This window comes from Sebastes umbrosus, chromosome 2 (genome assembly GCF_015220745.1).
Source record: "Sebastes umbrosus isolate fSebUmb1 chromosome 2, fSebUmb1.pri, whole genome shotgun sequence".
NCBI lineage: Eukaryota > Metazoa > Chordata > Actinopteri > Perciformes > Sebastidae > Sebastes > Sebastes umbrosus.
Genome location: NC_051270.1, coordinates 181,771 through 205,376, shown reverse-complemented (window position 1 = coordinate 205,376; position 23,606 = coordinate 181,771). Strand labels below are relative to the sequence as shown.

Sequence of the window (23,606 nt, the reverse complement as noted above, 5' to 3'; positions counted from 1 at the left end):
AAGACCCTGACTGACATGTACTCACACTTCCTGTTGGTTCAGACAAAGAGGAAGAAGCAGAAGTATGGTGAGGGACATGAGACGAGTCCACAGGAGCTGACGGAGGCTGACAGGGAAGTTCTTCTGAAGCTGGGGAGGCTGGCGTTTGAACAGCTGGAGAAAGGAAACATCATGTTCTACCAAGAAGACCTGGAGCGGTGTGGTCTGGATGTCACAGAGGCCTCGGTGTACTCAGGAGTTTGTACAGAGATCTTCAAAAGAGAGAGTGTGATCTTCAAGAAAACAGTCTACTGCTTTGTTCACCTGAGCATTCAGGAGTTTCTGGCTGCAGTCTACATGTTCCACTGTTACACAAACAGCAACACAGAGGTACTGAAGGACTTCCTGGGAGAAGACTTCAAGCACAGAGAGTCAAACCCAAAGTCTTCTCTAAAGAACATCTCTAAGTATTTTAGGAACAATGATAGTCATGGCCCATCTCTGGATGTCTTCCTGAAAAGAGCCATGGAGAAATCCCTTAAAAGTAAAAATGGCCACCTGGACCTGTTTGTTCGCTTCCTTCATGGCTTCTCTCTGGAGTCCAACCAGAACCTCTTAGGAGGTCTGCTCGGTCCGACAAAGAGCAGTTCAGGAAGCATCCGGAGAGCCATCAACAACCTGAAGAAGATGAACACGTATAAAACCTCTCCTGACAGAAGCATCAACATCTTCCACTGTCTGACGGAGATGAACGACCACTCGGTACATCAGGAGATCCAAAAGTTCCTGAAGTCAGAGAACAGATCAAAGAAGAACCTCTCTGTGATCCACTGCTCAGCTCTGGCCTACATGCTGCAGATGTCAGAGGAGGTTCTGGATGAGTTGGACCTGAAGAAGTACAACACAACACCAGAGGGACGACGGAGACTGATTCCAGCTGTGAGGAACTGCAGAAAGGCTCAGTAAGTCCAGATGTGATTAACATTGTAAATCAATGTATATTAGTAGTTTAGTTATTAAAATATACACACTATAAAATTCTAATTATCCTTCAAATGGTGTTCCACATGTTTATTACATAAAATATGTCAGTTCTTCAGCTGTTTCAAATGTTGAGCAAAAAATGTTGAACATGCAAACCTGGTAAAACACATGAAGGACTTTAGAGGTGGTTGAGGTTTTACACCAGCATTTTATCACAACATAGACAGATGCAGCCACCTAGAATTCCCCCCCCCCCTCCTCCGCGATGGGGCCCAGAACGATCCATGACGGGTCGGGGCTGGGACCATGCTGGGTCCTTGGCTCAAAAGAAGTCCCCTGTCATGACATAGTGAACGTGGGGCCGATTTGTCACGCCCCCATGGGGCTATATGTGGAAACCGGTTGCAGTGGTTATCAAAGCTGAAGCTGCCGTATACTGCACCTGAACTCAGCTGTTCTGTACTTACCATATTTGATGTGTATGAGGAAGTGTGCTTCCCACCCAGAGTTATTCTCATGTAATGATGATAATCATGATGATCAGGTCATGAAAATATTATGTTGTAGCTTTTTGTAAAACACGATTCAGATTGCTGTTTTTATGCATAAAGTAGTGAGACGGCTGAAGGAGACACGCCTCTAGTTACCTCCACCAAGGCCGAAGGCCGAGGGAGGAGGTTATGTTATCACTGGCGTTGGTTTGCAGGATCACTCCAAAAGTCTGTCTTAGTGCTAGAGCTAACCACTGCAGCACCCTGTTTGTTGGTTTGTTGGTTTGTTTGTTGGTTTGTTTGTTGGTTTGTTGGTTTGTTGGTTTGTTGGTTTGTTGGTTTGCTGGTTGGTTTGTTGGTTTGTTTGCTGGTTTGTTTGTTGGTTTGTTGGTTGGTTTGTTGGTTGGTTTCTTTGTTGGTTTGTTGGTTTGTTGTTTTGTTTGCTGGTTTGTTTGTTGGTTTGTTGGTTGGTTTCTTTGTTGGTTTGTTGGCTTGTTTGTTGGTTTGTTGGTTTGTTTGTTGGTTTGTTGGTTGGTTTGTTGGTTGGTTTCTTTGTTGGTTTGTTGGTTTGTTGTTTTGTTTGCTGGTTTGTTTGTTGGTTTGTTGGTTGTTTTCTTTGTTGGTTTGTTGGCTTGTTTGTTGGTTTGTTGGTTTGTTTGTTGGTTTGTTTGTTTTTTTGTTTGTTGGTTTGTTTGTTGGTTTGTTGGTTTATTTGTTGTTTTTTTGTTGGTTTGTTTGTTGGTTTGTTGGTTTATTTGTTGGTGTATTTGTTGGTTTGTTAGTTTGTTGGTTTGTTTGTTGGTTTGTTGGTTTATTTGTTGGTTTGTTTATTAGTTTGTTGGTTTGTTGGTTTATTTGTTGGTGTATTTGTTAGTTTGTTGGTTTGTTGGCTTGTTTGTTGGTTTGTTGGTTTGTTTGTTGGTTTGTTTGTTTTTTGTTTGTTGGTTTGTTTGTTGGTTTGTTTGTTGGTTTGTTGGTTTATTTGTTGTTTTTTTGTTGGTTTGTTTGTTGGTTTGTTGGTTTATTTGTTGGTGTATTTGTTGGTTTGTTAGTTTGTTGGTTTGTTTGTTGGTTTGTTGGTTTGTTTGTTGGTTTGTCCGTTTGCGGGATTACTCCAAAAGTCCACGATTGGATTTGAATGAAATGTTTTGGAGGGGTGTGGCACAATGAACAATCCATTAGATTTTTGTGGCAATCCGGATCATGATCCGGATTCAGTAATATTTTTTAATAACTCCGCTCAGCCTGTGCATTAACACCATAGGCTTTAGGACATGCGCAGTGTAACTGATGATGCGTCCATGACGCGTCACCCTGCCTCTTTCCTTCTGCCTGCAGAGAGAGAGAGAGAGCGGGGGGTGGAGGGGAACACTTGTAGATTCAGCGTTTTTTCACATTAAACTCTGTGAAATTTCAGGTGAGTTCGACCAAAGCTCACTTGTTGATTGTTGGAAAGAGTAACGATGACGGTTTAGGTTAGTTTTATTTAGTTTCTGTCAAGTTTGAATGAAGTGTTTTACGATGCTCCACTACGTACAGCTGATCTCAACATAAACAAAAATACAAGGCACCTTGGCAGAGGTCTGCGCTCTCCGAGTGCCATTCTAGTTATTGATTATACCGTCTATTCTGTCCATGAAAGCTCTTATAGATTATTCAACAGAATTAACCTACATGTAAATGAAAGCAATAGCCTTCAGGAGGGAAATTGATAATATAGTCTGCAGTAATAAATAACTGCTCTCGTCTGAACAGCTGATTTGTCACAGGCCGGGACAAACTGACACAAACTGATTTTTTTCACAAAAAAATAAACAACTTACTTTAAAATGTAGGCCTATCCAACGTTTTCCAAATCTACAACAAGGCACGAATAACTACGAATGTATCGCAGACAGCGTTACACAAAGTTTATAAAGCTTCACCCAATTCAACAACTCACAAAACGGCTAGACTTTGGGGGTTTCCTCGTAAGGATCCAATTGTTGACACTTTGTCATTTTCCTGGGCTTCTCTTTTGCCTTTCAGAAACCAGGTTTGTGAAAACGGGTTGGCACGCCCAAAAAATCCTGAACACAAAACTGGCGAAAAACAGTTTAACGGTCTAACTCCAAAATCCAGGACTACAATGTTCACAGCCTTTTCACACGTTTTCAGTGAATGCAGTCACGTTATTATTACATGAGTAGGTTCTGTAAAGTGTCTTAAATATTCACACATAGAGGTAATACCTGTTTTACCACTACGCTTAAGAGTTTAGAAATATAATCTGTATCATTTTCCAACGGAGATTTCTGAAGTCCTAGAGAATTGCTTTTATGCGATTATTACTATAATTTTCTTCATAATGGTTTCAGAGTCATTTCATAGTGAGCATGGAGGGTGTTAGCGGATGCTACACACCCTTAAATGAATTGGCTTTTAATTAGGGCCCGAGTACCGACAATGTAGGGCCGCGAGGACCCTAATGAAACTGTAGGAATTAATATTTTTCACACAAATTAATTGTATTTTTGAGGGCCTTAACATGCTCAAAAAGGTGTTAAACTTGTTAAAATGTGATGTATAGATAAAGGATTATTATTGTTAAAATTGAGTATGTAACTCATGCTTAAGCAGCCACTGTGTTCACAAGTGGCAATTATGGATTCATTTTGAATGATATAACATATAAAGTATCCTCTTTCATATAATCATACAGATTTTCTGACTGTGGAATCTCAGAGACTCACTGTGAAGTTGTGGCCTCAGCTCTGAAGTCCAACCCCTCCCATCTGAGAGAGCTGGACCTGAGAAACAACTACAACCTGAAGGAGGCAGGAGTAAAGCCGCTGTCTGCTGGACTGGAGAGTCCAAACTGTAGACTGGAGACTCTGAGGTCAGTTCACTGACTGTAGCTTATGAAGTTTTTTATAAATGAAACATTTTCAGCTGATTATAAATTATTTTTTATCTTCATCATTTATTCTTTATTCAGATTGAAGGACTGCAGGTTGTCAGAGATCAGATGTGCTTCTCTGGCCTCAGCTCTGAAGTCCAACCCCTCAAAATGTCTTTAAATTTTATGAAGCTTTATGATGCTTTTACTGACTGAAGAGTTTAAACTGAAGATGCTTTGATTTTATGACTCCACTATTCCTCAAATATTGTAGATGTCTTATATTAAATATCTTTTGTTCACATTTCCCCCAAATCCATCCTGACATTTTTGACATCTTTAGAAACTTTGAGATGTTGAGTTGAATCTTGAATCAGTTTCTGTGGTTTTTATTTGTGTTTGGCTGCTCAACATGAGTTTGTATAGATGGATCCACTGGTGGAGCTGTCAGAGTTTAAGAGGTGAAGTCACCACGTCTTTATTGAAGTAGCAGCACGTTGTCATTAATATTAATGAGAGCTCTGTTTCACTGTTTGTATTTGACAGTTTTTAACCTGCATCCTGTTGGCTTCAGGTGTTTGGAGTTTACATTTTCTAAACTTCTACGTTCTAAACCTTCTTCAGCTCTGAACACATTATTAAACATTGAATGATTTCAAGCTGGAATGTTGTCTTCTAAACTTACATCATTTATTCTTTATTCAGATTGTGGAGCTGCATTTTGTCAGAGATCAGCTTTGCTTCTCTGATCTCAGATCTGAAGTCCAACCCCTCCCATCTGATAGAGCTGGGTCTGAGATACAACAACAAGCTGTATGATTCAGGAGTGAAGCTACTGTCTGGTTTTCTGGAGAGTCCACACTGTAGACTGGAGACTCTGAGGTCAGTTCACTGATTCTCTGTTACTGTTATAGATCTTATATCTTTAATTAACAATTCAACCTGATTTATGTACAAACATAACTTACATCCATAAAGTTGTTAATGTCCTTTTCTTCATATTTTCATGTTTCTTGAACTAAATTCAGTCTGCAGTCACTAAAGACTTGTGTTTCTTAAAGAAAGTGTAGAAAATGTCCACTGTTAGTTGTTAAAGTTAATGAATGTTTATCATTGTTGGTAAATGGTCACATCTGGATACAGAAGATCCTCTCAACTAATATTGGTTCTAAATTGATCAAGTTTATTTCATGAAGTAGAAATATTTCTCTGGTTTCTGATTGTTTCAACGTGTTCCACAAATAATGTCTGATCATTGATACTGATCCTTCAGCACACACACATAGATGAAGACAGAGATCAGCAGCATGTTATTGATGTGTGTTGACATGAACAGCTGTATGAATGTGGTGGTGACATCTGGATGATGTCTGTAGAAGGCTGACATTATGATGATCCACAATAACACAATGACAAAGTCACTCTACTCATTTTAGGGAAAATATCATTGATTAGGACATAGTGATGTTGAGCTACACATTTAAAACCTGAACACATCTGATTGGATTATAAAGTGATTTTTATCTTCATCATTTATTCTTTATTCAGATTGAGGTGGTGCAGTTTGTCAGAGATCAGCTGTGCTTCTCTGGCCTCAGCTCTGAAGTCCAACCCCTCCCATCTGAGAGAGCTGGATCTGAGTGACAACGACCTGAAGGGTTCAGATGTGAAGCTGCTGTCTGATCTCGTGAAGAGTCCAGACTGTAGACTGGAGACTCTGAGGTCAGTAGAGGGTCGGAGTCGGTCCATGCTGGTTTCAGCAGTATTGTTGTGATGTGTTTCCTCAGTTAAGCTGTGAGAGGAGAACGGTGACACACAGAGAGAGAGAGAGAACAGTCAGCCAATCAGATCAGCCAGAAGCTCATCATGTGATCATGTGTTAGAGTTGATGTGAAGAAGATGTTGTTGTTGTGTTCATGTCTCCAGGAAATAAAGCTGGATTACAGCTGACAGCATCACATCATGTATAGAGACAGTGGTCCTCATCCATCAAACTGTCGTACCATCAAATCTGATCAGAAAGTCTCTGTTCTCTCATTGATCAGTTCATCTCTGTCACAGCTCTGAGATCAGTCTGACTGAAGCCTCAGATCACTGGCTCTTATTTCATAGAACCGTGGTTACATTTAGTAACCATGATGTGGTCTGCCCATAGAGCTATTAAAGGAGGGTAACGGGATGAGGGTGTGGAGGTTTAGTGTCTTCATTAACTCGTTCCAGTCACTAGGAGCAGCACACTGGAATGAGTGAGGACCAGAGGAGGTGCAGACTTTAGGAACGACCACACTGATGAATTAGCTAGAAGATAAATTGCGGTTCCTGTTGGAGATATTGAGTAGTGAGCGGAGATATGGAGGTTGGTTCTGCTAATGATAGTTTTATAAATGAACTGTGTGCTGCATCAGTGACTGACAGCTGATGAAGGGAGTCTCTGTAAACACTGATTCATGACTTCTGTTCTCTTCTTCTCTCATCAGATGGAAGTGGCCGTGGTTATCTCTGTGGGAGTCAGTGATGAGAAAGTGGATGTGCTGAGAGGATCAGCCGTGTCCTGATGATCCACAGAGGTTCACCACCTGGACCTGCATCTGATTTTGTCTTTTTTATTCATTCATATATTCTGAACCCAAAGTGCCTCTGCAGAATAGTTCAGTTCATGACAACAGAACTGTAGATGAACACATTTAAATAGATCTTTCTGCTTTGCTTTGTGTCACAGCTCCACCCTGTGGAACGATGGAGCTTTGCTGTTTATTTCCACTTATTTCTAAATAACAGTAGAAGTTAATAAAGTTACTCTTTTAAAACCGAGCCCTCAGAAAGAGCGCCGGGCTTTGATGCCCATTTTCGTAGCGGCCAAAAGGCGGTACTACAACTTCCGTGTCTGTCTCGTGATGCCATCGGGCCCAAAAAGACTTTTTCCCCGATGGATGAGGAAGATCACCGGATGATCCGGGTTCTTCATCACTCGGCAGTCGAGCCATTTTGTCTTCACGCTCCACTGAGACGCTCTCAGAGGAATGAACGGGAGTCTCCGACGCTGGATCCAGTTCTCTTTATACATCCATGATTAAAACCAATACCAGCCATTTCTCATATTATAGAAGATAAATATTTGCTTGTAACAAACAGAAAGAATGAGATAAACTCTGAATTCAGTCGAGGCTTCACTTCAGTTTCTCAACTGACTACAAACAGATTACGTCTGGATTTAGGTGTAAAGTCAGCAGCTTCATATTTAATATGTTTGATGTAAAATAAACAAACAGAACTGATTAACATGCGTACTCTAGATTTTATATTCACTAATCATGTACGTACAGGAGGATTCCAGTTTCATGTGTGACTGCCAGTTTTCACGTTACATGACTGAACGCAGACACATAAAGTCGCCCGTGGAGCTTCTTCCCTCAGAAATCCGTGTTGAAGCGGTCGTTCTCACCACCGTTCATGTTCTGTTGTTCCTGCTGGAGCTGCTTTCTGCCAGCAGATGTCACCGTTCCCTCTGTTTTACCACAAAGGAGGTTTATCAGAATGGATGCAGTGAACACTGAACTGATTCTTTCTGAAGTATGACCTGATTAGAGTTTGGTGGTCAAAGGTCAAAGGTCACTGTGACCTCACAAAACGAGAGTTACGTATGTAACTACGGTTCTATGAGTTCTGGATGACTGCCAGAGGCAGTGTTTAACACTGGATGTTATCCATCTCGCGCACGCGCAGGTCGAGTATTTAATATCAACAAAGTCACATGTGACCTGGGATGACGTAGTTTATATAAGCCCACGTCATCATCAGAGATGTCCCTCCAGAATCTTCTCACCAAGATTCCGAGTGACAGCCAACTCTGGCAGTCATCCAGAACTCATAGAACCGTAGTTACATACGTAACTCTCGTTCTATTTCGTTCTTCCTGACTGCCAGAGGCAGTGTTTAACACTGGATGACGACTACCAACGTAGTCACGAGGAAAATCCACCTCACCGGGAACGGCCTGTGGATTCCTGAAAGACCACCGATGCTACTGCATGGGGAGCAGTAACATTGACCCTGTAAAAACGGGCAAAGGTGCATGGAGTAGCCCAGCTGGCCGCAGCGCAGATATCACTTAGGGGGATCCCCCGTAGTGCTGCCCAGGAAGTGGAGACACTCCTGGTGGAGTGGCCTCTGATATTAAGAGGTAAAGGCAGTCCTGTTGACCTGTATGCTTCCTCAATGGCCTGAACAATCCACCTGGAAAGCCTCTGCTTGGACAGGGTGTGCCCTTTCCTATGGCCCCCATAGCAGACAAACAACTATCACAGCGGCGAAAGCTCGCAGTCACCTGTATATAATGCCTTAAGGCCCTCACTGGGCAGAGCAGTTCTGCTGACTTAGCATCTTCACCCTGTAGGCATGAAGGGTCATAAGCTGCCAGCTCAATGACCTGATTAGAGTGGGCCGGAGCCAACCTCTTCGGGAAAAATGATGGGTTAGGCCAAAGTGCTACCCCTGTGCCATCCGAGTTCCAGCGAATACACGTTCCACTCACTGACAAGGCGTGAAGTTCACTCACACGTTTTGCTGATGCCATCGCCAAAAGGAAAGCAACCTTTACTGAAGATCACTCCAGCCCCGACTGATCCAGAGGCTCGAAGGGGGGGAGACAAAGGGCTTCTAGCACCAGAGGCAGTTCCCACGAGGGAACCTTGACAGCCTGCGGGGGGTTCCGCCGCTGGGCTCCTTTAAGAAATCGGGTCACCAGAGTGTGAGACCCCACGGTCTGGTTATCCACTCTGACATGCCCGGCTGAAATAGCAGCTACATAGACCTTCAAGGTAGAAGGAGAGAGTTTTTTCTCCAGCAAAGACTGCAAAAATCTCAGTATTATTGGCACAGAGGCACTCTGAGGTATCTCCTCATGAACTTTACACCACTCTGAGAATATTTTCCACCTGTTGGCATACAGTGCCCTGGTGGAGGGTGCTCTTGAGTCAGAAATGGTTTGAATTACCGCCTGGTCACATACCCTTAGGAGTGGGTCCGGCTCCTCAGGGGCCATACCCAAAGCTGTAGGCGATCCGGGTTCGGATGCCAGATGCGGCCCCCCAGCTGTGAGAGCAAGTCTTGCCTCTTGGGCAGGCACCATGGAACTCCGTCCAGAAGCCTGTGCATCCCCGGAAACCAGGGTCTCCCCGGCCAGTTTGGGGCGACCAACAGGAGTCTGTTGTTGCCGTGCTGTATTCTGTGTAGCGTTACTGCTATCAGTGGGAATGGTGGGAAGGCATAGAGGAGGCAATCTGGCCATGGGTGTGCCAGGGCATCCTGTCCCAACGGGCTTGCTGTCTCCGTCAGGGAGAACCAAAGAGGGCAGTGCGTTGAGGCTTCTGAGGCAAACAGGTCCTCTGCTGCGCCATATTTGCGCCATATCTCCTCTACCACCTCTGGGTGGAGCCTCCACTCGCCCGCGGGGGGTTTCTGGCGGGAGAGAAAGTCTGCCACCACATTCTGTGGCCCTGGCAGATACATGGCCCTGAGGCTGGAAAAACAAGGGAAAGCCCATACCAGAAGTCTCCGTGTCACCTGTAGCAACCGGGTTGATCTGGTGCCCCCTTGCCGGTTTACATGGTAGACAGCTGACTTGTTGTCGGACCGTACAACAACATGCCTGCCTCTCAAATGTGGTAGGAATTTGCGAAGTGCCAAATATATAGCACGGAGCTCGAGCACATTTATGTGCTCCGCCGCTTCCTGTGCTGTCCAGAGCCCCCTTATCGCTCTGTGCTGCCATACTGCCCCCCAGCCGGAGGGCGAAGCATCGGTCACCACCACCTCGCGACGTGAGGGAATCGAACCCAATGAGATGCCCCTGGCCAGATATGCCCCGGCTCTCCATGGCCGCAATGCAAGGAGGCATCGGCTGGACACCCTGACTCTCTTGGATCTGTGGGACTTTGGATCTAATTGGAGACAATTGATCCAAATTTGGAATGGCCGTAAGTACAGGAGGCCCAGTGGCACTACTGATGTTACTGACGTTAACATACCTAACAGCCTGAGAAACAGGCTGTAACTCAACCTCCTGTTCTTCCGGAACCGGAGGAGGAGCTGGAGTATGGCGTTTACTCGTCTTGGTGTTGGGAAGGCCAGCATATGGCGGGAGTCCAGAGTTAAACCAATGAACACTACCCTTTGGCTGGGTATGAGACAACTCTTGGCATGGTTGACGGTAAGGCCCAACCTCGTCACGTGATGCAGAAGGGACGCAGTGTCCCGCTCTGCCTGTTCCCTGGTCAGAGCACAAATTAGCCAATCGTCCAGGTATGGGAGGATAAGCATACCCCTGGCCTGCATCGGGGCGAGTGCCGCCCTCATGCACCTTGTGAAGACCCGTGGGGCAAGGGAAAGACCAAATGGGAGCACCTTGAATTGGAAGGCCTTGCCTTCGAATGCGAAGCACAGGTACTGCCTGTGAGATAGTGCTATTGGGACGTGAAAGTATGCGTCCTTCAAATCGATGGATGTGAACCAACTGTGCCGTGTCACGTTTTGGAGCACATCTGCTGTACTCAGCATGTGGAAGGGCAACACCTTCAGAAATGTGTTCAGCCCTCGTAAGTCCAGTATAGGGCGAAACCCACCCTCTCTCTTTGGAATCAGAAAATAAACTGAGTAAAACCCACCTTGCTGTGTCTCTTGCCCCAGCTCTTCGATGGCACCCTTCCCCAGGAGGGTGGATATTTCTTGTCTGAGTGCCTGGGACTTTGTGGGATCTCTGACCGTGGTCAGTCTGATCCCACTGAAAACTGGGGGCCGGCGTCGGAATTGGAGATTGTACCCTTGGGAAAGCGTAGCCACCACCCAAGGGTCTGAAGTGCTGCTTTCCCAGCAGCTGAGTTGCTGCTGGGAGAAGCGTCCGACTGCCGGCCCCGGGGCATCAGGATCTTCCCCTCTGGCCCTTTGGGTACCTGGGGGGGCGATACCCTGACCCCCGACCCCTTCTCGCTTGAGGCACCGGCCGTGCCGGAGCCTGCGAGGTCCTCGGGTACGTATCAGGACGAGCTGGAAGCCGAGGGCGACTGGTACCACCACCCTGTGGGGGCCGCTGTCGCAATAAAGGCGTAGGTTCCCGGAAGCTAGCAAACTGCTGCCGAGTCTGGTTCGCCTGGATTCCCCGCTCCAAGGCCTGCTGTGCTGCTGGGCCAAACAGCTCCCCCGGAACCACGGGGAGAGTGCGGAGGGCTCTCCGGCCCGGCTCCGAAAGCGGAGATTGGGCCAGCCATACCTGCCGGCAAGTCAGCGTAAGGGTCGACGTTAGTCTGCCAAGCTCCCTTGTGATAAGACCGAACGCCTGCAGGGATGCATCACTGAGGCTCTGGACGGAAGCATCCATGCCAGCAGCTTGCAGGGACTGGGACAAGGATAGTATCAGGTGGGAAAGAGAGTTTCCAAGACGGCCCATGCGTGCCGCTGTTTCATAAGCCTTGACTAGAAAGTCGCCTGTGATGCGACACTGGGGCCTGGGACAGCGAGCATCAGGCGTCAAGACCTCATTGGGAGACACAATAAGGGCGGCAATAGATGGCTCCACTGCTGGCATCTTACCCAGTCCGTAAGTGTCAGCATTCTGCATTGAAGCTAAGGCCCTGCCGTCAGTGGTGTGGTGGGAAAGCGATTTCGGGTCTGGCCAGCATTTGTGGAGCTCCTCAATGTATGGCTGGGAGGGTGGAACAGAGAAACCCGCCAGGGGCGGGGCCCACCTAAAAAATGCACTGGATGAGGTGCCCGCAGTCGGGGCCTCATCCAAGCCTAAGCGTGCCAGAGCCATACAGACCACTGGCTTAACTGTCGCTGGAGCAGACTCTGAGCCTGCCCTGGACCCACTTCCTGACTGCTGGGAACAGGTGTCAGAAGCGTGGGAGGAGGCTACTAGCTCTCCCTGTCCAGGCCGGTCCTCACAGAACTGGCTACAGGAAGCCCTCGTAGACAGGGCATCCTCATCCCATCCCGGTGGGGTAGGTGTCATAGCCTGCGGGCTGTCATTCTGGGTTGCGTTCACCCTGCCTGGCTGAAGGTTAAGGAGCAGCGCTTTAATCTCAGCAAACTCTGATGTTAGCGTGTCGACCTTAGTTGCCAAACAGTCCACTTTCCGTGCCTTTTTTGTAGGTGGGGCCCCCTTAGGTGGGGCGCGTCTCCGCCCACTCCGTGCATTTGAAGGTACACCCGATAGGGGCAACTGGAACTCGAGCTGCTCTTCTAGCTCAGCTAATCGAGCTATCTTCAGCTCCCGTGGCATAAAACTACAATTCATGCACTGACTGTCGGACAGCCCCTCCCTCAGGTGTACAACACCGAGGCATGTGGGGCATTCATCATGGCCATCAGTAGCTAGCAGTGGAGCCATGCAGGCATGGCAAACATGCTCACCTAACATGGTGCTGCTGATATTTATAATAATTCTTAGTATTAATTTTATACTCTTATATTTAATTAAATAATGTATTTATCTTACTAATATAATGTGTTTACTTAGTTATGCAAATCATTGGTTACACTGGAGTGAAAGCACTCTCTAGTAACAGAGAGAAAAAAAATTACATCAATTTGCTTAACAGCAAACTGTCTCAGTAACTAGACACTAGCTTTGTGACACACACACACACACACACACATGCACACACTCTTTTTGGTTTGTTTAGTTTAGTTATTTAGTTAGATTAATATTGTGTTTTAAACCTTTATCATCTTGTAAATAAATGTTTAATGTTGTACAAGAGTGAATAATGCCAACCTCTGCTATCTTGAGAAATACATTCCTTAAACTGTAACTTGCTATCGATATGGTGATTTATGGTTATAGTTATTCATTTAATTAATCATAATAAGTTCCTAATTGATAGTTTAGTATACTTAATTAGACTTATTTATGAGACTACATTTTTCTTATAGAGATTTGAGGTCTCGCTTATTTTTGCCGCGAGCCGCACACGTCGTCTCACAGCAACAACAGACAGTGAAGGTGATCTATTGACTGTATTGACATGATATCAGCTACATTAATACAGTTTCGATGTCGATCTGTAGAATATGTTACGGAGATGAAAAAAAATAAAGATTTATTTTTAAATCAACACTTCCTGCTTTAATTTTAAAATAAAAGCCCTTGGATAGAATTCCTTCATTTGTTAAAACACAAGGCTTTTATTCTGAAATATGAGCAGTCAGTGCTGTGGAACTTGCAGTGACTTAGAGAGCTCCATGAATTGATAAAGTACGGGGTTTAAATCAACACTTCCTGCTTTCATTTCAAAATAAAAGCCCTCGAGCGTTTTTTCTGTGGACAGAATTCCTTCATTTGTTAACACAAGGCTTTTATTCTGAAATATTTGCATGACAGTGTTGTAGAACATGCAGTGACTTGGAGAGCTCCATGAATGAATATAGTACAGAGTTTTGATTGTGGATTATTACTATTATTTAAAAATTACCACACGTTACTTAACCTTTCTCTGTCTAAAATAAATATAAATGATATTTATAAAGAAATGAAGCGGAGTATCATGGATGTATCATGCAGCCACCACGCGATGCAGCCGCCGCGTGCTCCTGACGTTCCTGGTGTGTCCGGGCGCTTACACCAAATTCACAGCAGAGCAGTGGCGAAGTGCGGCCTGCGGCGAGCTGCCAGGCGACGTCTATGAAAAGCTGCAGCGGTTGCTCCTGAGCTCAGCAAGTTGTGGCCAGAGAATAGCTGCAGCCATTCAGTAAATGCATCCTGTGACTCCTGTGACATGTTGACCTGTGTTACAAAGCATTTCTTCCCACCGAAAACACATGAACATGCCATCCAGTCACACTGCCTGGTGTGAATTTGGTGTTACGATGGTTTGTGTTCATCGGAGGTTTCCCCTCCTTCACAATGTCCTCCAGGCAGAGGCAGAGTACTTCCTGTACCACACTGTGATACGGTTGGATGATTCTTTTAAATCCATACATGTCATTTCGCCTCACAAAGTCATAATCATGAGTTTTATGTTGTTACATGTTGCACCACAATAACATCTCAACCCAGTCGCCAGGAAAAATGATACTATTGTACGTTTCTGCAAACCACGGGACATGTTGAATGTCGACGTTTCATAAATACATTTCTCGTATCGCGTTGCAGAAACACACAATGACACATGGTTAAAGTTGTGAAACGGTTAGGTTTAGGCAACAAATCTGCTTAGTTAATGTTAGAAAAATATCATGGTTTGGCAAAATAATAACGTAACAACCGTGACAACGTAAATAAATTAACAGGACAAACATTCAAATGAAATGTTCAGACGAAGGCTGTGACGTGTAAATAATAAAATAATTAATCAACTCTAGCAAGTTTTCTCTTTTGAGCTTTCAGGGTGTTTTCAATAGTAATAATAATGGTCCAAAATGATGTGAAATTGCATTTTCAATGCAGTGTTAAGTCAAATTTTCTTGGGGAAGGACCCTCAAAGACAATATATCTCCTAGTATCTTTTGAGAAATTCAGACAGTAATGATTGCTGATACCAGCCGATACACATGCCAACATGTGAAGAATGGGAGTACTAGCACTTATTTTCTTCTACTTCAAGATCTGATCAAAACTATTACAGATTTGATAAATAACATGCCAGCTTCTTGGACTTTTATTAGACACAAATGAGACTCAAACTATTAAAATCAGAGAGGTGTGGTCGAGCTTCATCAGACTTCTTCTGTCACTTCTCATAATAACATCACTATATAACAACATTCATCATAATAACATCACTACATAACAACATTCATCATAATAGCATCACTATATAACAACATTCATCATAATAACATCACTATATAACAACATTCATCATAATAACATCACTATATAACAACATTCATCATAATAACATCACTACATAACAACATTCATCATAATAACATCACTATATAACAACATTCATCATAATAACATCACTATATAACAACATTCATCATAATAACATCACTACATAACAACATTCATCATAATAACATCACTATATAACAACATTCATCATAATAACATCACTACATAACAACATTCATCATAATAACATCACTATATAACAACATTCATCATAATAACATCACTATATAACAACATTCATCATAATAACATCACTATATAACAACATTCATCATAATAACATCACTACATAACAACATTCATCATAATAACATCACTATATAACAACATTCATCATAATAACATCACTATATAAAGACATTGATCATAATAACATCACTATATAAAGACATTGATCATAATAACATCACTACATAACAACATTCATCATAATAACATCACTATATAACAACATTCATCATAATAACATCACTACATAACGACATTCATCATAATAACATCACTATATAACAACATTCATCATAATAACATCACTATATAAAGACATTGATCATAATAACATCACTACATAACAACATTCATCATAATAACATCACTATATAACAACATTCATCATAATAACATCACTATATAACAACATTCATCATAATAACATCACTATATAAAGACATTGATCATAATAACATCACTACATAACAATATTCATCATAATAACATCACTACATAACGACATTCATCATAATAACATCACTATATAACAACATTCATCATAATAACATCACTATATAAAGACATTGATCATAATAACATCACTACATAACAACATTCATCATAATAACATCACTATATAACAACATTCATCATAATAACATCACTACATAACGACATTCATCATAATAACATCACTATATAACAACATTCATCATAATAACATCACTATATAACAACATTCATCATAATAACATCACTACATAACAACATTCATCATAATAACATCACTATATAACAACATTCATCATAATAACATCACTATATAACAACAGTGATCATAATAACATCACTACATAACAACATTCATCATAATAACATCACTATATAACAACATTCATCATAATAACATCACTATATAACAACATTGATCATAATAACATCACTATATAACAACATTCATCATAATAACATCACTATATAACAACATTCATCATAATAACATCACTATATAACAACATTCATCATAATAACATCACTACATAACAACATTCATCATAATAACATCACTATATAACAACATTCATCATAATTAGCAGGTTTGTTCTTCAGTCTGTGTCACAAAAAAACTCTGAATCAGCATTTTATCAGTTGATTTTATCTTTTTCTGACCTTCTGACACTTCCTGCTTTTACCCTGTTGGTGATGTCATTGATGATGTCATGGGATAGACCAAATATGGGGGGGGGAGGAGATTTACTTGAAGATATCATGTTGATTAAGATGAGTCATGTTTAAAGCGTTCACACAGAAAACAATGGATGTTGATGTATTTCGTGTTTGAACTGTTGATGTTTGATGATTAATGTCACTTCCTGTCACCCACCTGTGTCAGGTGTTTAGAGCCAGACACACCTGAGTGAAGTTTGGTCCTGGCTGAGATCAACATGTGCTCCAGGTTGAAGGGAGTATTTAAGCTGCTGGTCTGTTTCAGTCCAGAAGAACATGTATTTAAACAGTAAACATCAGGTGAAGTGATGAGGCTGGATGCAGGTGTTTCATATAAAGAGAATAATGAAAGTGCTTCAGGTGCTTCAGGTGGTTCAGGTGGTTCAGGTGTACCAGGTGAGTTGCTTTAACTTCTTTACTCGAGTTAGTTAAAGTGTTTTCAAAGTCCCTCAGATGCACTTCTCCTGTCTGTGGACCCAATATAGCGTCACCCATGTCCTCTACTGGGCGACCAAAACCACATGACCATATATATCTACTGTATGTGCTCCACTGGCTGATATGTGGCCGTGTGTGTTTTGACGGGTTGTCTTTTATATTTTAAAATGGTTTTCTGCCCAGACTACAAGCTGCGGTCGGACAGTTCCCAGCAGCCTTCAAAGAATTTACAGGAAGTCACAGAGATAGTTACTTCCTGTTAGATCAGAAATGTATCCGGCGTTGGATTCTATCCTTTATTATCATTATTATTATCAACCACACCAGACGTGTTTGTTAACAGATGAAACCTTCATTGCACAACATGAGACTAATATCCTATAATCTAGCGTTAGATATATTACACAGAAAGTTGTGACTTTCTACAACACGTGGTGTTCGCTGTCAAAACTGAGAGCCAATCAGCTCTTTGATCAGGCGACAGCCAGGCGTTTCCCATCATGCCCCTGGGTCTTGCAGTCGGTGGAGAGCAGCTGCGGCACCTGGCTTTAAAAACTGCGGCCCGCCGCCTCGATCTCGTGAGGTCGTCGTTGCCCACGTGGTCACGACGTCAGAGCAAGTCGGCATCAAGTCGGACACAAATCTAACCAGCATGCATTGCGCGGTGATCGCCGGTGATCGATTCTGCGCCGGCTTGGTGGTTTAATTAATTAATTAATTAATTAATTAATTAATTAATTAATTAAACTAAATTGTGAAAGGGTTTAGAACATTATGATAAAAGAATATGATGGTCATTCCCATTAATCGCAAATTAATCTCACATGTATTATCAGTTCTAAATGAACCTTAAAGGAGATCAGTCCAGAATTTAATCCTCTTATCAACATGGGAGTGGACAAATATGCTGCTTTATGTAAATGTATGTATATATTTATTATTGTAAATCAATGAACAACACAGATCAATGACAGATATTGATCCAGAAACCCTCACAGGTACTGCATTCAGCATAAAACAATATGCTCCAATCATAACATGGCAAACTGCAGCCCAACAGGCAACAACAGCTGTCAGTGTGTCAGTGTGCTGACTTGACTATGACTTGCCCCAAACTGCATGTGATTATCATAAAGTGGGCATGTCTGTAAAGGGGAGACTCGTGGGTACCCAGAGAACCCATTTACATTCACTGATCTGGAGGTCAGAGGTCAAGGGACCCCTTTGAACATGGACATGACCGTTTGTCCTCTCCAACATTTAGTTTATCACAGCAGCTTCACCTCGCCGTCAGACAGCCCTTCACTGACGGGGAACTGAAGCCGTTATATCGCTCTCTTCAAAGCCACCAGACTCCATTCACAAAAACAGTCATTTGACCTCTCAGAACACGAGAGTATTCACTCAACCCCACTTCAGAAAATCTGAACTAACCCATTCAGTTATTTTTACACAGCTCACGTTGACTCGGCTAGTGCTAGCGTTCACATTATTCATAACCTGATGGATTAGCTCACTGTGCTAACCTTCGTCACTGCTTTCTGCTAACAGCTGAGTGGACATCTATATTTGAAATAAAACTGAAAAGAACGCAGACGGACCTGCAGTGTTAGGAACTGAATTCCCCTCAGAACTATAGAGAGAGAAGGGCCTTTGAGCCAGGCATTAACCCCTCAACTGCTACTGTAATCCCGACGGTTTATAATCTGACTCATATAACAGTGTTGTGTGATTACAGCTGAGTATCACTTTAATCCTGCAGCTTCATTAATAATCTACAGTCCAACATTCAATCACATTTATTTCATATTAAATTCAGCAATCAAATAAAGAACACGTTTTCACATCACTGTATTTATGAGGACCGTACCTGGATTCATTCAGTTCAACTTTATTGTCGTTATGCTGGTGCACAACGACACACAGAAATGTCCAAAGAGTTTATTGTTCATCACAGGCCGTTTCAGTAGAATCTGACAATACAATAGAAATAATTTGGTTTTACTTTAGTACGTCTCTTTGTAGGAGGACGTTTTACTGGCGTCTGGTCGTCTCTTTCAGTCCAAAATGGCGGAGTGCTGCTCTGCTGCTGGGAGCCGACGTTGACGTAGAACCAACGGTTGGCTTTCACTTCTTTGTTATATACGTCCTTTAAAACGTCTTCTCCTCAGACGTCTTCGTCTCTTCTCCTCCAATGTCTTCGCCTCTTCTCCTCCGACGCCTTCGCCGTGACGTCGTCGCCTCTTCTTCTCCGACGTCTTCGGCTCTTTCTCCTCCGACGTCTTCGGCTCTTTCTCCTCCGACGTCTTTTCCTCTTCTTTTTCTCAGACATCTTCGTCTCTTCTTCTCTGACGTCTTCTCCTCTTCTTCTTCTCCGACATCTTCGTCTCTTCTTCTTCTCCGACTTTTCCGTCTCTTCTTTTTCTCCGACTTTTTTGTCTCTTCTTCTTCTCTGATGTCTTTGCGTTTTCTTCTTCTATGACGTCTTTTCCTCGTTTTTTTCTCCGACATCTTCTCCTCTTCTTCTTCTCCGACTTTTTCGTCTCTTCTTCTTCTCTGATGTCTTCGTCTCTTCTTCTCTGACGTCTTCTCCTCTTCTTCTTCTCCGACTTTTTCGTCTCTTCTTCTTCTCTGATGTCTTCGTCTCTTCTTCTCTGATGTCTTTGCCTCTTCTTCTCTGATGTCTTTGCCTCTTCTTCTTCTCCGACATCTTTGTCTCTTCTTCTTTTCTGACATCTTCCACCTCTTTTTCTTCTCCGACGTCTTTGCCTCCGCGTCTTCTCCTCTTCTTCTTCTCTGACGTCTTCGTCTCTTCTTCTCCGACTTCTTTGTCTCTTCTTCTTCTTTGACTTCTTTGTCTCTTCTTCTTCTCTGACGTCTACTCTTTTTCTTCTCTGACGTCTTCTCCTGTTTTTTCTCCGACGTCTACTCCTCTTCTTCTTCTCCGACATCTTTGTCTCTTCTTTTTCTCCGACTTCTTTGTCTCTTCTTCTTCTCTGACGTCTTCGCCTCTTCTTCTTCTCTGACGTCGTCCATTTCTTCTCTGACGTCTTTGTCTCTTCTTCTCTGACGTCTTTGCCTCTTCATCTTCTCCGGAGTCGTCATCTGTTCTTCTTTCCAACGTATTTGCCTTTTCTTCTTCTCTGACGTCTTCCGCCTCTTTTTCTTCTTCGACGTCTTTGCCTCTTCTTCTCTGACGTCTTTGCCTCTTCTTCTTCTCCGACGTCTTCGTCTCTTCTTCTTCTCTGACGTCTTCCACTTCTTCTCTGACGTCTTTGTCTCTTCTTCTTCTCTGACGTCTTCCGCCTCTTTTTCTTCTTCGACGTCTTTGCCTCTTCTTCTCTGACGTCTTTGCCTCTTCTTTTTCTTTTTCTTTTTCTTCTTCTTTTTCTTCTTTTTCTTCTTCTCCAGCGTCTTCATGTCTTTATTTTAAATTACAAATCAATATAAAGTTAATCCCAGACCTGTTGAGATGAACTCAGTGATATTTCAGTGTTGTCTCTCAACGTGACATCAGAGCTGCTCATCTTTTATTATTATAATTATTATAATGCAGCTGTATTTCAATGAATCGTGAATCTCTGTTTCTCTGCTCTCTGTCGTCCTAAAGTGGATTTACCTCCAATCACCATTTATTAAATCTCCATCCATTAAAGAGCACCGCCCTCCGTCCTCAGCGGCGTCCACTAATCCTGATTACAGGGGGGGAGAGAGGACGGGGTCTCCGCCTGTCACATCCCATCCCACCGAGAGACGCCTGAACGCATCACACCACTGCAGGCTGGGCCACAGGAGACAGGAGACAGGAGACAAGAGACAAGAGACAAGAGACAGGAGATGGAGGGAGAGAGAAGACGGGGTCTATGTCTATCTAATACCACCAAGAGACGCCTGAACGCATCACACCAGTGAAAGCTGGACAACAGGAAGTCCACAGGGACGAGACAGAGGAGATAGGAGACAGAGGATGAAGGTGGAGGACAGCTGAACTCTACCATGGACAGCAGAGGGAGGAGAGGAACTAACGGATCGTTCAAACGTTCGTCCATCAAACGCAGCGCATCGTCCGCATCACAGAGGGTAAGACGGGTTCAAACCCTCAAAACTTTATTTACGATTCTAGCAGAAATCACAAAGTGTCCACAGATCCAGAGTCACTTCATATGTCATGTGTCAGATCAGATGTGAAAACAGTTCAGTGTAAACGCATTCAAGACAGACAGACTGAAACCTCTGGAGGAGGTTTGAGACTCATTCCAGATGTGTAAAGGTGTAAATGCATCCGTCGTCTTAAGACACATCTGTAATGTTTCCTCCTCCTACAGTGTAACACCGCTACGTGTCCTCCTACAACGGCTCCTATGATTAAAAAAGAAAAAAAGTTGCTCCTCATTTTTTGTGCGTTCTCCTACGAATGTCCAGCAACACGTCCCAATTACAGGAAACTACTAAAGCTGGGCATACACTGTCAGTTTTAGAGATGTCCTACTCCTACTGTACGATTTAGATCGTTTGCGATGTAAAGCCAAAGCTCACGACTTGAGTGATCACGCTGTACGGTCCGATCGTCAACCGCGACCTGAGTGATCACGCTGTACGGTCCGATCGTCAACCGCGACCTGAGTGATCACGCTGTACGGTCCGATCGTCAACCGCGACCTGAGTGATCACGCTGTACGGTCCGATCGTCAACCGCGACCTGAGTGATCACGCTGTACGGTCCGATCTTCAACCGCGACCTGAGTGATCACACTGTACGGTCCGATCGTCAACCGTGACCTGAGTGATCACGCTGTACGGTCCGATCGTCAACCGCGACCTGAGTGATCACGCTGTACGGTCCGATCGTCAACCGCGACCTGAGTGATCACGCTGCAATATCGGTACTTCCTGGTTCATGATTATGTAGATCACATCCGAGTTGATTTTGTGGGATATATATATACGCATATATATATATCTACTGTATATATATGAATTACGGTGCTTTACTGTTAGTCGGTCTCTCTGTGACCAGCCTGAACCGGGTCAGTCAGCAGTCTGTGGGCTCCTGAAGGAGTCTGAGCTCAGCTGGATTTGATCTGATACTCTGATATTAATATTAAAAGTCTAAAATGATGCAGAATAACGTTCTGAACGTGGTTCCATCACTGAAACCATCAATGTCTCGTGTCTGTGGGGTCTAGTATAGATCTAGTTCTACTCTGGTTCACAGTCTACTCTGGTTCTCTCCTTCTTCTTCTTCTTCTTCTTCCTTCTTATTTCTCCTCTTTCTCGTCTTCCTCCTTCCTCCTCTTCCTTCTTCTTCTTTCTCCTCCTCTTCCTCCTCCTCCTCCTTCTTCCTCCTTCTTCTTCTTTTCATTCTCCTTTTTCCTTCTTCTTCTTCTTTCTTCTTTCTCCTCCTCTCCCTCCTTCTTCTTCTTCTTCTTTCTTCTTCTCCTCCTCCTCCTCAGATCATGTGATCTGACCAGTTTGGGGGGTTATTTGACCCTCCTCCTCCTCCTCCTCTTCCTCCTCCTCTCCCTCCTCCTCTCTGCCTCCTCCTCCTCTTCCTCCTCCTCCTCCTCCTCCTCCTCCTCCTCCTCTTCCTCCTCCTCTTCCTCTTCCTCCTCCTCCTCCTCTTCCTCCTCCTCCTCCTCCTCCTCCTCTTCCTCAGATCATGTGACCACTTCGGGGTTAATAATTGACTTCATGTGATTTTGCTCCACAAACACGATCAGTTGTTTCTCCTCTCAGACGAACATGTGACTGAACTCAGTTTCCTCTCTTCACTCCGAGTTACTATCAGTTATGAACTGATCCGGGGATCAATAATCCCGCTGCAGAGCTGAAACATCCTCCTCTTCATCATCTTCATCGGACACATTTATCAATAATGATCTGACCAGAAACATGAGCAACACACATCAATGCTATAAACATCTGTAAAGTCAACTCACACCGTCACCGTTAGCCTGTTAAATGATCGCGTTGCTGTATCGAGCCAAACTGGGTCCAGACTCTCGTCCTCTCTGATTGGTTGGGAGCTTCAGGTCCACTTCCTGTCTCTGTAAAAAAATAAAAGCCTGTGATATAACGGCTCATTACGCAAACAAGTTGTTCCTCTCAACATTAATCTCATTTAATAATCCTGATAATCCAAAATCCTGCTGGCCTCACTCACACTCTCTGTTCACTGTTGAGTCGTCTTTAATCTGTCGCCGTGTTTCCATTCAGCTCATTTACAACAACACACGCTTCACGTCTACGAATTGTTGAAGTGTTGATGGTGGAAGTGTTGATGGGTTGAAGTGTTGAATTGTGATGGGTGGAAGTGTTGATGGGTGGAAATGTTGAATTGTGATGGATGGAAGTGTTGATGTGTTGATGGGTGGAAGTGTTGAAGTGTTGATGGTGGAAGTGTTGAAGTGTTGATGGGTTGAAGTGTTGAATTGTGATGGATGGAAGTGTTGAAGTGTTGATGGGTGGAAGTGTTGAATTGTGATGGATGGAAGTGTTGATGGGT

At 43.4% G+C, this 23,606-nt stretch overlaps 4 protein-coding genes across 4 annotated transcripts in view; 2 read left to right on the top strand and 2 right to left on the bottom strand.

Annotated features, from left to right (window-relative positions):
* The first annotated feature begins 460 nt into the window (after positions 1-460).
* LOC119478275 (ribonuclease inhibitor-like) lies at positions 461-6,867 on the top strand. The gene is made up of 7 exons (XM_037752905.1): positions 461-486; positions 599-674; positions 874-941; positions 4,156-4,332; positions 5,038-5,214; positions 5,881-6,054; positions 6,810-6,867. The coding sequence occupies exons 1-7, from the start codon at positions 461-463 to the stop codon at positions 6,865-6,867; spliced, it is 756 nt and encodes a 251-aa protein (XP_037608833.1).
* Positions 6,868-9,192: 2,325 nt separating this feature from the next.
* LOC119478267 lies at positions 9,193-12,715 on the bottom strand. The gene is made up of 2 exons (XM_037752891.1): positions 11,457-12,715; positions 9,193-11,416 (listed from the first exon to the last, which is right to left on the bottom strand). Exons 1-2 carry the CDS (start codon positions 12,713-12,715, stop codon positions 9,343-9,345), a joined length of 3,333 nt encoding a protein of 1,110 aa, XP_037608819.1. The 3' UTR covers positions 9,193-9,342.
* A 4,207-nt stretch (positions 12,716-16,922) lies between these two features.
* The window catches only part of LOC119477271 (transient receptor potential cation channel subfamily M member 1-like), a 40,629-nt gene continuing 33,945 nt past the window's right edge, over positions 16,923-23,606 (top strand). Inside the window, exons 1-2 of the mRNA XM_037751265.1 lie at positions 16,923-17,059; positions 20,712-21,181. Coding sequence (XP_037607193.1) covers positions 21,098-21,181 — 84 coding nt within the window. The 5' untranslated portion in view covers positions 16,923-17,059; positions 20,712-21,097. The remainder of the gene's footprint in view (positions 17,060-20,711; positions 21,182-23,606) is intronic.
* Positions 19,253-19,612, bottom strand: LOC119478250 (vicilin-like seed storage protein At2g18540). The gene has a single exon (XM_037752857.1). The coding sequence runs from the start codon at positions 19,610-19,612 to the stop codon at positions 19,253-19,255; it is 360 nt and encodes a 119-aa protein (XP_037608785.1).